This window comes from Myotis davidii, unplaced genomic scaffold (genome assembly GCF_000327345.1).
Source record: "Myotis davidii unplaced genomic scaffold, ASM32734v1 scaffold740, whole genome shotgun sequence".
In the NCBI taxonomy this organism is placed as follows: Eukaryota; Metazoa; Chordata; class Mammalia; order Chiroptera; family Vespertilionidae; genus Myotis; species Myotis davidii.
This window is the reverse complement of record NW_006292349.1, coordinates 40,355-54,172: the sequence shown is the minus strand read 5'-3', so window position 1 is coordinate 54,172 and position 13,818 is coordinate 40,355. Positions and strand designations below refer to the sequence as shown.

General features: G+C 36.6%; 1 protein-coding gene across 1 annotated transcript in view; it reads left to right on the top strand.

Moving 5' to 3' along the window:
* Positions 1-13,818, top strand: part of ARHGEF6 (Rac/Cdc42 guanine nucleotide exchange factor 6) — a gene marked incomplete at its 3' end in the record, with an annotated part of 117,098 nt that overhangs the window by 66,935 nt on the left and 36,345 nt on the right. Inside the window, exons 7-9 of the mRNA XM_015565389.1 lie at positions 6,437-6,531; positions 10,751-10,846; positions 12,351-12,473. Coding sequence (XP_015420875.1) covers positions 6,437-6,531; positions 10,751-10,846; positions 12,351-12,473 — 314 coding nt within the window. The remainder of the gene's footprint in view (positions 1-6,436; positions 6,532-10,750; positions 10,847-12,350; positions 12,474-13,818) is intronic.

The following is a 13,818-nucleotide window of genomic DNA, read 5'->3' as shown; positions in this document are numbered from 1 at the left end:
CTTCCATCATATGGATATACCAGGTTTTGTATATCCATTCATCAGTTGATGGATCTTTGAATTATTTCCTCTTCTTGGTTACTATAAATAATGCTGCTGTGAAAATTCATGTGCAGATTTTTGTGTGGACATATGTTTTCATTTCCCTAGGAGTGGAATTGCTGGGTCATTTGGTAACTTTATGTCTAACTTTTTGAGGAACTGGTACACTGTTTTCCACAGCATCTACACCTTTTAACATTCCAATTGGCAATGTATGAGGGTTCCAGTTTCTCCACCTTCGCAACAACACATTGTATATTTTCTTTTTCTTTTTATTATAACCACTCTAATGAGTGTGAAGTAGTATCTCATTGTGGTTTTGATTAGCATTTCCCTAGTGGTTAATAATGTTGAGCATATTTTTGTGTGCTCATTGGCCACATGTATATCTTCTTTGGAGAAATGTCTATTCAAATATTTTCCCAACTTTTAATTGATTATTTTTATTATTGAGTTGTAAGAGTTTTTTATATATTCCTCATCAGATGTATAATTTGTAAATATTCCTCCTATTCTGTGGGTTGTTTTTTCACTTTTTTAAAAAACATACTTTATTGATTTTTTACAGAGAGGAAGGGAGAGAAAGTTAGAAACATCCATGGGAGAGAAACATCGATCAGCTGCCTCCTGCACACCTCCTACTGGGGATGTGCCTGCAACCAAGGTACATGCCTTTGACCAGAATCGAACCTGGGACCCTTCAGTCTGCACGCCAATGCTCTATCCACTGAGCCAAACTGGTTAGGGCTTTTTTTACTTTTTTGATAATGTCCTTTTGTCACACAGATTTTTAAATTATCATAAATTCTAATTTCTCTATTTTTTTCTCTTTCTGCTTGTGCTTTTGGTGTCATCCAAGATTTCATGGATGAATCCAAGGTCATGAAGATTTCCTTCTTTGTTTTCATTTAAAGTTTTGTAATTTTAAGACTTGAATCAATTTTGAGTTAATTTTTGTATGTGGTGTGAAGTAGGAATACAAATTCTTTCTTTTGCATGTAGATATCCAGTGGTCCCAACACCATTTGTTGAAAGGCTATTTTTTTTCTTTTGAAATGTCTTGTTATGTTATGCTTGTCAAAAGTCAATTGACCATAAGTTCCTTTCTGGACACTCAATTCTATTCCATTGATCTATGTATCTATCCTATGCCAGTACTAAACTTTCTTGTTACTATAGTTTTGCAGTGAGTTTTGAAATTGGAAAGTGTACACTCTAACTTTGCACTTCTTTTCCAAAATTTTAAGCATTTGTGAAGGATTGGTATGCATTTTTTAAACTTTTGGTAGAATCAGCCATCTCATCCTAGGCTTTAACTTATGACAAGTTGTTTTGAATAGTAATTCAACCTCTTTACTTGTAGATCTATTCAGATTTTCTATTTTTTTGTGAGTCAGTTTTGGTAGTTTGTGCCTTTCTAGAAATTATTTTACTTTTTTTAGTGATTGCCCTACAATTTGCAATATACATTTAGAATTAGTCCAAGTCCACTTTTAAATAATACTGTATGGCTTCATAGGTAGTGCAAGTACCTCATAATAACAACATGTTCCTAATTCCTTCCCCCTGCCCCTCTATCATTTTTTTCATTCATTTCAATTATACGTAAGTGTACATCAGCATTATATATAAGCATATATGATCTATTATTTTTATTTCTACTATTATTCTGAACAAACTTATCTGTTAGATTGACTAAGAATAAGAAAAATAACTTTTTACTTTACCTTCACTTACTCCTTCCTCCATGCTTTTTGAGTTTTTGACCTTTAGCATTTTCCTTCTCTCTGAAGTTTTTTTTTATATATATTTTTATTGATTTCAGAGAGGAAGGGAGAGATAGAAACATCAATGATGAGAGAGAATCATTGATCAGCTGCCTCCTGCATGGCCCCCACTGGGGATTGAGCCTGCAACCGGGGCATGTACCCTTGACCAGAATCGAACCTGGGACCTTTTAGCGCTGCAGGCTGGCGCTCTATTCACTGAGCCAAACTGGCTAGGGATCTGAAGAAGTTTTAAAAAATACTTCTTGCAAGGCAGGTCTACTGAAAAAAATTTCCCTCAATATTTGTATACTTGATAAAGTCTTTATTGCTTCTTGACTTTTGAAAAAAAAGTTTCACAGGATACAGAATTCCAGGTTGGTGTTTTTTTTTCCCCTCAACACTTTAAATATTTCACTCCATTCTCCTCTTACTTGCATGGTTTATAAGGAGAAGTGGAATATAGTTGTTATCTTAGATCCTCTATAGATAAGCTGTTTTTTTCCTCTGGCTTCTTTTAAGATTTTTTCTTTATCTTTGATTTTTCTAGAGTTTGAAAATAATATGACTAGGTGGGGGGTTTTTTTGGTGGGGGGAGGGGGAGCATTTATTCTGCTTTCTGGATCTGTGGTTCTGTGTCTAACATTAATTTAGGGAAATTCTGTCATTGTTTCAAATGTTTCTTCTGTTCCTTTTTCTCTTTCTTTTGGTATTCTCATCACACATTGTTAGGTATTGTCCCCCACTTTTGAAGTATTCTGTTCCAATTTTTTAGTCTTTTTTTTTCTATTTGCTTTTATGTTTTGGAAGTTTCTATTGACATATATTCAAGCTCAGAGATTCTTCAGTGGCTCAGCCTACTAATGAACCCATCCAAGGCATTCTTCATTTCTTTTATAGTGTTTTTTATTTTCAGCATTTCATTTTTATTCTTTCTTAGTATTTCTCTCTGCTTACAATATCAATCTGTTCTTATATGTTATCTACTTTTACTATTACCGGTCTTAGCATATTAATCATAGTTACATTAAAATCCTGGTCTGATAATGCCAATATTCCTGCCATATTTGACTCTCATTCTAATGTTTGCCCTGTTTTTTTAAGCTGTTTTTTTTTTTTTTTACCTTTTAGTATGCTTTGTAAGTTTTTGTTGGAAACCAGACATGATGTACTAGGTAAAAGGAATTGTAGTAAATAGGCCTTTAGTAATGTGATGGTGAGGTGTGAGGAAGTGTTTTAATGTCCTATGATTAATTCTCCATCTCTTGGTGAGCTTATGTCCCTAGATTGTAAGCTTCACCAGCACTTCTCAGTTTTTTTCTTTTTCCTCCCTTAGGTGGGACTTCAAGATAAGAATTAGGTATTTCCCTTCTCCTATATATGTTAGGCTCTGATAAAACCCCAATAGGTGAGGCTATGGTAAAATTATTGCTCTCTTGAGAGGAAACCTTGTTACGAAGAACAGAATTTTCTGAAGCATGAGTGGGATTATCCTCCTATCTTCATTGTGAGAACCCTTTAGAGCTACTGGAAGTAAAAGTCACAAAAGTGTGGGTATATTCCCCTGTGACTGGGCCCCTAGAGTTTTTAACTTTCATGCTGTTTTGCATTGAGCCCCCAGCTATTCATTTCAGTTCAGGTTTTCCTACCCAGGTTCCAATTCCCATGGAGACTTCTGCTCCTGGGTTTCCTCTCCAGCAAGTTTTGATTCTCTGTATCTTTCTGTCTGTTTCTCCAATTTAGGGAGTAGTGTTTTCTCCATGACCATAATTCACTGACAGATATAAGAGAAGATAAGTTTTCTTTCAGTGTGTTCAGCTATTTACTTGTTATTAGGATAGAGTTAATGACTTACAAGCTTCTTAAATGCAAGACTGGAAATCAGAAATCCAAATTCATCTCTTTTTTTGGCTTTTTAACTTAATTTTTAAGTCTTTATTGTTGAGAGTACTTCAGATGTCCCCCCCATTGCCCCCCTCCACCTGGTTTGCACCCCACCCCAGGCCTTCACCACCCTACTGTCTTTGTCCATAGGTAAGATCTTTGGTTAAGCTCATCCCGTCCCCCTCCTAGCTTCCCCCTGAGATTTGTCAGTCTGTTCCATGCTTCCATGTCTCTGATTCTATTTTATTCATCAGTTTATTTTGTTCATTAGATTCCTTGTTTATTTATTTTTGACTTTTAGATTCACGTGTTGATGGATATGTATTTATTGTCATTATTTGATGGCATTCACAGCTATATATTTGTCTCCTAAGCACTGCTTTAACTGCATTCCATATGTTTTTTATGTGTTTTTTAAAAAATTAATCTCATTAGTTTCTAATTCCCTTTATTGTGCTTAGACTTTGTATAGGGGTGACATTTATATTTCATTATTGGATTAATTTCATAGAACTTTAGTCCTACCAGGCCCCTGGATTTACATTTATAACTTTAAAGAATAGTTTCTGAAGAATAGAGGAACTGAGAGTAGATATATTAGTGGCTGGGGAGGAAGGGCTACCATTTAAGCCCCAGCTTTTTTTTTTTTTTGCTTTTTTATTGTTGACCTTATTACAGATACCCATATCTCCACTTTCTACCCCTTGCCAGCCTTCACCAGCCCCAGCCCCCTTCCCTTTGGCCATCACCACACTGTTGTTTGTGTGTATGTGGCATACATATATGTTCTTTGGTTAATCCCTTCACCTTCTTTCAACCAGTCCCCCCTCCCCTCTTCCCTCTGACACTTGTCAGTTTGTTCCATGTATCTATACCCCTGGTTTTATTTTGTTTGCCACTTTATTTTGTTAATTAGTTTCCACATATAAGTGAAATCCTGTGGTATTTGTCTTTCTCTGTTTATAATCCCCAGTTTTTAAAGCCAGCCTTGTGTCCCTTATTCTTCTAAACCAGTAGTTCTCAACTAGGGGGTCATATTACCCTTCTGGTGACATTTGACAATGTCTAGAGACATTTTTAGTTGTCATAACTGGGGTAGAGGATGGCATGCAACTGGCATCTAGTGGATATAGGATGCTGCTCAACATCCTATAGTGCACAGGACATCCCCTCACATCGAATAATTATCTGGTCTAAAATGTCAACATTGCTGCCATTCAGAAACCTTTTAACCCCTTAAATTGCTCGGACTATTTCCCACTCACCCAGCACCTACCTGTACAGATGTCTTACTATCTCTTCACAGTCGTCACCGAAGGTAGGTGAAATGTCATGATTTGAGATGAGGTGAGCAAAGCCTTAAATTTGAAGCAACCTGTCAGTCAATAGCAAACTGTGGATGACCACGCTCTAGACCAGTTGATTCCCAAAAAGCCCACTGCTACCTGGGCTCCACTTGCATTGTTCATTCCATCTTTCAAAATCAGGTCATCGTGCATTGTCTTGTGAGTATATGTCTGGCATATTGGTAGACTCTTAGACTCTCCTAGCTAAGAATGCTTTACATTGTCTTGTGATCCCTCATTGTCTTATTTAATATCTCCCTCTACAAACAGAGTGGAAACTTCCTGCGGACAACATGGCATTTGGCATTGACTGGATATTCAATGAATTTTTTGTTGAAAGAATTAGGGCTATATGAGAGAAAATATGTAAAAATGTAAGCTTGGTTATACCTAGGAGCTCAAAGTGAAAGCTGTAGGTGCCTCCAGAGAGGCTAGGAAATGGGGTGTGACCCTACAACTGATAGGGGAAGAGAAATTATGGGCCTATACATTGGTTGTTTTGCCTATAGGATTTAATTGGTTTGTCATTAATAATACTGGTAAGTATTATTTCCCTTGTTAAATTTCTCACATTTCAGCTTCCTTTTCTCTTTGAATTGTTTATACTAGCACCTTTTATCTTTATTAAAAGACCAGTTTTAACCCTGTTTGAAAATTCAGTGTCCTCAGATTTTGTTCCCTAAGGGTCTTATCAAAAACATAACTTAAAAATTCGTTTGTGATGTTTGACATCAGTTATTGTTATATTATCTTGATATTGATTGAATCTCTACAGTAAGTCCTCACAACACCTTCGAGAGGTTCTATGACTTTAAATGAAATGATGTATAACAAAACGAATTTTACCATAGACCAGTGGTCGGCAAACTCATTAGTCAATAGAGCCAAATATCAACAGTACAACGATTGAAATTTCTTTCGCGAGCCGCAGTTTGCCGACCACTGCCATAGACTATCAGCAGTTGCCAAACTTTCGGGCCTCACGGACCACCAGTGGTCCATGGAGCACTGGTTGGCGACCACTGGACTAATTGATATCAACCAAAGTTAGATTCCTACAGCATCTCATTAACATTATAATAAAATGTTGTTGAACAAAATAACATTATTCAACGACCTGCTCTATGGATTAAGGTAGCTGGTTTCAATTTTTCCATACATAAAATGGGAATGATGATCCTTTGTTAGCTAACTGAGACTTTTCTTGTCATGCAATTATAAAAGTAGTTTGCTAGAATGAAACAAAGTGCATTCAGACTTTGTGCTTCTTACTTACACTGCTAGCTTGAGTAAATGGGATGTTGATCTAGTAATTTGATTAAAAGATCTAAAGTTATAATTTTATCTTGGACTGACTGTCCTGACGATTATAATGCCTTGATCTTTGTTTCTCCACAGGTGTTACAGAACATACTAGACACTGAAAAAGATTATGCTAAAGAACTTCAGTCTCTTCTTGTTACTTACTTAAGACCCCTGCAGTCCAACAACAAGTAAGATTTATATTTGAAACCGCTCACTAAATAAAGCAAGATAACATCAGCAATATGGAGTCATTGCTCTCATGCCACTGAATAATTTATATTGCCCTTTAGAAGAATTTCCACAGATCACAGGTTGCTAAGAACATGATCAAGGCAACAGAAAAGAGCGTGGTTTTCTTTCTCTTCTGGCTGTGGAAGGGATGAGTAGATCTGCATTTCTGTCTCACAATTTTTATGCTATATGTCTTAAGTGATACATCTGGTTTTACATCACAGAAAAAGAGCTTGTTGGTGTTTTTATCCAGAAAGCGCATGAACTGAAAATTCTTTTGCTCACTCTGACGTTTGCTTGCCAGGGCGGAAATTCTTTCCCATGCGCCGAGAGTGGAAAAAGTGTGGCATTTTATGAATGTTCATAAAATTCAAAGCAGTATTTTACCCAGGCAAAAGTGAATGATAAAGAGATGCAAAAATGTTTTTTTTTTAATAAAATGTTCTAAACTTATTCTGGTCTTAGAAACCTGAAGTAATTGAGGCCTGAATTGAAAACTTAATTTTCACAAATGAAAAATATTGGCCATTCATTTTTTGTGTGCTTGTTTGAATAACATATTTAACAAATAGTGCCCCACTGCATTTGTTTGTATTTTTATGTTAATTTATTAATCTTTACTACAGATTATGATCTATAAGTCAAATAGAAAATTTAGCAGTTGGTCCATATAATGGAAAACAAAAGCCTCCTCTTTTACTTTAGTAAGAGTTTATTTTGTTAGACAGTTGCCTAAACTATTGACTTCAGGCTTGAATAAGTTTAATATATTTCACTTTTCTCCTTTTTTTCCAAATCATGTTTGCTTAGGCATAATGTCTTGCTAAATTTTGCACTTGTTTATTTTCATGGCACTATGTGAATCTTACTTCAGTATGAAAGGACTTTGTATTCCTGTGTTTTGTAAGAGTTTAAACATAATCAACAAAATGTCTTTTGTCATTATTATGTAAAACATGAAGTGTTCTATGAATCATGGTTCTTAGAGCTGAATGGAACCTCAATGAATCACTGGGTCTAGTGCCCTGGAAGAAATGACTGTCCCCACTAAATAAATAAGAAAACTGAAGTCCATAAAGGCTTTCTTCTGTACCCATCACACAACCAGTCAGTGGCCAGATTGGATCATTTTCTCTCCTGCCACCGAGTGAAATGTGCCTTTTGAGGTGACAGGCAGAGGAGAAGAGGGACACCGAAGTGGTAACCCTGGGAGGGGAGATCATAAGATTTCAAATGAAGGAGTGACTGATTAGTAATCAAGAAACAGTACGAGGAAAGGAAAGGAAAAGAGCCAGGTTAGAGGAGGTGAGAGACCTGAGTCAGAACTGAACTGTTTCCAAATAAATTCAAAATGCAGTTATAGTAAGTTTCCATTGGTTCTGTCTTGGAGATCCCAGAATGATTTGAGCCAAACCAGATTATTTATTGTCTGATCCTGAAGGGGCCAAATAAGCCCAGTCAAGTTCTTTGGGGCTGTGAGAGAGTAACAACCAGGGAAGCTGGCTGAAGGTTTCACTTTCGACACCCATAAAAGGGGTTTTCCAGCTTGGTTCAGGAAGACATTAGAGTAGAGGAACTGGGAGCTTTTTATACTCTAGGGGTTATTGGTAACATTTGTTGGGGGCCTTCCTTTTCTTTGTCAGCAAAAATTACTCTCTTGGCCCTAACCAGTTTGGCTCAGTGGATAGAGCGTCGGCCTGTGGATGCAAGGATCCCAAGTTCGATTCCAGTCAAGGGCATGTGCCTTGGTTGCGGGCACATCCCCAGTGGGGCGTGTGCAGGAGGCAGCTGATCGATGTTTCTCTCTCATCGATGTTTCTAACTCTCTATTCCTCTCCCTTCCTTGCTGTAAAAAATCAATAAAATATATTTTTTAAAAATTACTCTCTTGGAAATATTCCCTTAGTATTACTATACTAAGGAGAAAGGACATGTGGCAGATACTGGCCTTTTAAGTAAATCTTCAGCAAAGTTTTCTCCCAAAAAGTGGTTAAGAGTATGGGCTCTAGAGCTAGAATGTTTTTTTTTAATTTATTTTTTAAATTATGTAATTTTTTATTGATTAAGGTATTACAAATGTGTCCTTATCCCCCCATTGGCCCCTCATCCCCCCAGTCCTGCCCTCACCCTCACCCCATGTTGTCCACATCCATCACTTATGCTTATATGCATGCATGTTTTGATTCAAATTTTGACTTCGTTATTTACTGGCTTTGTGACTTGGGATGATTTGCATAACCTTCCTGTGCCTGGGTTTCCTTACATGTAAGATAGAAAAAATAGTACCTACATCATAAAGTTATTGTAAGGTTCAAATGAGTTATTATTTGTAAAATGCTTGCATAAGTGTTAAGTGCTAAATGAGTGTTGTTAGCTCTTGTTATCACCTACTAGTATTTTTTTCAATTACAGTTTGCATTCAATATTATTTTGTATTAGTTTCAAATGTACAGCATGGTGGCTAGATATTTCCAGTACCCACCTGGCATCATACATAGTTATTACAATACTAGAGGCCCAGTGCACAAAATTCATGTGGTGGGAGGTGTCCCTCAGCCCAGCCTGAATCCTCTGCAATCTGGGACCCCTTGGGGGATGCCTGCAGGATCAGACTTAAACTGGCAGTTGGATATCCCTCTTGAAATGCAGGACCTCTGGCTCCTAACCACTCACTTGCCTGCCTGCCTGATCGCCCCTAACTGTTCTCCCCTGCTGGCCTGATCACCCTAAGTGTTCTCCCCTGCCAGCCTGATTCCCCTAACTGCTCCCCCTTGCCAGATTGATTGCCCTAACTGCCAGCCTGATCCCCCTAACTAACTGCTCTCCCTTGCCAGCCTGATCCCCCTAATTGCTCTCCCCTGCTGGCCTGATCGCCCTAACTGCCTCTTCCTCGGCCCCACCACCATGGCTTTGTCCAGAAGGACATCTGGAAGGTTGCCTGGAAGATGTCTGGTGTAATTAGCATATTACCATTTTATTAGTATAGATTATTGACTATATTTTCTATACTGTGATTGATATCCCTGTGACTATTTTATAACTATCAATCTGTACTTCTCAATCCCTTCATCTTTTTCACCCAGTCCCCCAACCCCTCTCCTCTCTGGCAGCTATCAGTCTGTTCTGTGTATCTATGAGTTTGTTTCTGTTTTGATAGGGGAAGAATGAATGAGGAAAATTTTAATATAGAGGCCCTGGACAAAATTGTTCAGTTTGTTTTTGTTTGACTCCATTCCACTCCAAAAACAAAGAAAGAAATCAGTGCTATTTTCTTTCCTCCTACTTCCTCTCATATAGAATTTTTTTAGTTGATTTATGTGCATTTTAATATAGGAAAACTGGATTTTGCTTTTTTCCCCTGTGCATTATATTAGCATATATAATACCTTTCAATTACTTTCCCAGCTCCTCTAGAAGAGAGTACTCATTTTTTTTTTACATTTATCGCCACCTATGATGTATTTTACATGTTTAGATGCTAAGATGTTTTTATTGAGGTATAATTGACATATATCATTGTATTAGTTTCAGGTGTACAGCATAATGATTTGATTGATATATGTTTATATCGTGAAATGATTGCCACAATAAGTCTAGTTAATAGCCATCACCCTATATAGTTACAGAAATTTTTTTTCTTGTGATGAGAACTACTAAGATCCACCCTCTTAACAGCTTTCAAATATGCAGTTCAGTATTATTAACTATAGTCACCATGCTGTGCATTGCATCTCCATCACATTTATTTTATAACTGGAAGTTTATACCTTTTGACTTCCTTCACCCATTTTGTCAACCCCTACCCCCGCATATGTGACAAACACCAATCTGTTCTCTGTAGATACTTAGATATTAAATACTTGTTATTAATTTACTCATTTTGTAAAATACCTGATAAATACATAAAATACCTTATAAACACTTGTTTTCTTTAGGATCATTATTCTTATTATAGAAAAGAGAAATCAAGGAAAGAAGCTTTAGAAAGTTCCTTAAAACTGGAGTTGACATAAATTAAAAAAAAGTTAAAATATATGGATTGCTTCTCTTGACTCATATACTACTTCCTAGCAAATTATCAGCTCACTGGACTAGAGAGAAATAACAAGAGTAAAGTTCTATTCACTGACACCATATATATGTATATATATATGTATATGTTGTTTTTTTTTTCAGTCTGAGTACTGTGGAGTTTACATCTTTATTGGGGAACTTTGAGGAAGTATGCACATTTCAGCAGACACTCTGCCAAGCCTTAGAAGAATGTTCAAAGTAAGTGTCACATATTGCCATAAGGATAGCTAGCAACATTGTTTTTGTTTTATTTTCCTTTTAATTTTTGTCTTAGACAGGGGTACTTTATATCTATGCTTGTAATACAACTTGAGTATTGTCCCAGAGCAGAGAAGATGCACCAGGTGGTTGTACAATGTCAAATCACTTGTATTTTTGTCTTTATTTTAAAATCATATAAGTTTACTGTTTCTGGTCAGAATAAGAGAGAAATAAGGTATCAATTAGCCATGGATGAAGCCTTTGACATCAATTAGGTATTTTCTTTTGTACATTGTAAATTACTTGGAAAAGTTATTCAGATTATTCATTTGGTTTCACAAGCTTGTTTTCCTCTTTTAATTACTCCTGGTATCATGTCTATTATACTAATAGTTGAAAGAGATGAAAAGTGGGGAAAGGAAAAGTATCTTTCTGTGAACCAAAACACATATTTGATGGCTAGCTAGATTGTTGAAGTATTCAACTTCATACTACAAAATGAACTATAATGATCGTCAGGCAACATATTTCTGTAGAAGGATTAATATTCCAAGCAGTGTATTTTGGAGAAGTGGGTGACTTTCATCATCTATAGGGAAATTGGGGCTATTACCTGTTTCTTTTTTAAAAATTTTATTTATTTAATAGTAATTGATTTCTTATTTTTTTAAAAAATTCTTTATTGTTTAAAGTATTATATATAGTATTACATATATCTCCTTTTTCATCCATTGACCTCTCTCCGGCCACACCCATCCCCCACCTATTTCTTTATGGGACACAGATGATTGTCTAGGGAAGGCGATGGTAAAAGCCCACACTAAAGAGATCTGAGGAGCCATTCCAAATGCTGATAAGGATCCAGATTATTCATATAGAAAGATGTTCACTAAGTGAGAAGAGCAGATTACAAACTAGATTTGTGATCTTTATTTTCCATTTTATAGAGAAACATGTAGGAGAAAGTCCAATGAATATGACAAAATTGTTATAATAGGTATCTCTGAATGGTGGAATCCTGAGTACTTTTTTTCTTCCTGGTATTTGTCTGATTTTTCCATAAATGAAAGCAGGTGGTTTGTAATTTCAAAATCCTGAGGCCACCCTGCCTAGCAAGCACCAGGCCACCAAGACTATGTAATATTTCTTTTTGTATTTTATTAGTTTTGTTTATACTTGAACTTCATCTAAATTAGCCAAGAGTATTTTTAGTATGGCCAGTAAAATTTGAATATTATAATTTGAAGAAGCATTTTAGAAGAAAACCCTACCTACTGTTTCTAAATAAGTATCTGACCCTATGTATTGGCCTATGTTTGGTGATTAGAGTTACAGCAGCAGTCAAGAATTTGTGTTTCACGGATAAAATGGTTGTAATATAGTTTCTCCTTTAACTTTGGCAAAATTTGAAATGTTTGCATGTTCCCGGTATTACTTTGAATCATCTTCCTTTCTCCCCTGTTTCCTGTTTTACATTATGTTCCACCTGTTTTACCTGCAGATTTCCAGAAAACCAACACAAAGTAGGAGGTTGTCTACTGAATCTCATGCCTCATTTTAAATCCATGTATTTGGCTTACTGTGCGAATCATCCTTCAGCTGTAAATGTACTCACCCAACACAGGTAAATAATTAACATTTTCCCAAATAAACTGTTTTACAGTGAGACCCTTTCCTAGAATCATCTCATTTGGAAATCTAAGTTCTCCAGTAGAACTCTTAATTATTCCCATTCATCATGCCAGGAATTGATTCATTGTTACATGTATAGTGGGGCCTTGACTTACGAGTTTAATTTGTTCCGTGACAGAGCTCGTAACTCAAATTACTCGTATGTCAAATCAAAAAGTGAACCAATGAGACACGTGATGGTGGGCTGATGTTGTGGCGTTTACTGTGACGTTCGCTACATCAACTAGAGGTGGGGTATCTGAAACTGGCTCGTAACCCGAATTTTAGCTTGCAACTCAAAGCAAAAAATCGGCCGAGAGACAGCTCGTATCTCAAAAAACTCATTAGTCGGGACACTCGTAAGTCAAGGCCCCACTGTATTGAGTGTTTATCAATTCAACAAATAATCTACTGAGCACCTAATATGTGCAAGACCCTGTACTAGCTGGTGGGGATACAGCAGTGAATAAGGAGGAGAAGGTCCCTCTCTTCATGGAGCATAGAATCTTGACGGAAATGCAGGCATGAGATTAAATATTGTAAACATGTTGTATACTAAAGGGTAATTAAAAAGATGCAGTGAGAATTTGCAACATGGTATCAACTTAGTGTGGGGTGAGGGGAAGATTGGAGAAGGTGTTCCTGAAGTAAAATTCTTTTTAGATCCAATGGGTTAGCCTTTCCCTTCCCCAGTGAATGTTTTATCTGGGATGCTGGCAAGTAGCTAAACCACTTAGGTTAATCTCTTTCAATTTTCTATTTTCTGGTAGGGGAAGTCTCAGACAGTGTTATGGCTAAAAGGCAGCTATTAACATGGAAAAGTGGAAGGAAACTAACACTGTTAACTTTGGGGCAGGTACTTTAAGCAAAGGGCTTACAATAATTATACACTGAATATAAATTGTTTCTGATTCCAAGGAGAACAACAGAATAGTAGTGTCTCCTTTAAGAGTTCTTGCAAGGGACTAGGATAAATCTTCTACCTTCCTTTACCCTCTGATTACCTATCCCTGACACATTTGCTGAGACATTTATCTGGGCCAGAACACTGTATGATAGGCTTAAAGATGCAGCTTTAACTTTTAAATCATGTGCTAGAAATCTGGGTGGGACAGTAGCAAAAACAACACACACAGGCTCTTAGGACTTAACCTGGAGACTAGATTCATAATGGACACAAATTCTGGAGACTGCTCAATAATGAAAAGAATATTCTTCTCAGAGAAATCAAGATGGCAGCATAGGTAAACACCGGAAATTGCTGCCTCGCACAACCACTTCAAAAATACAACTAAAAG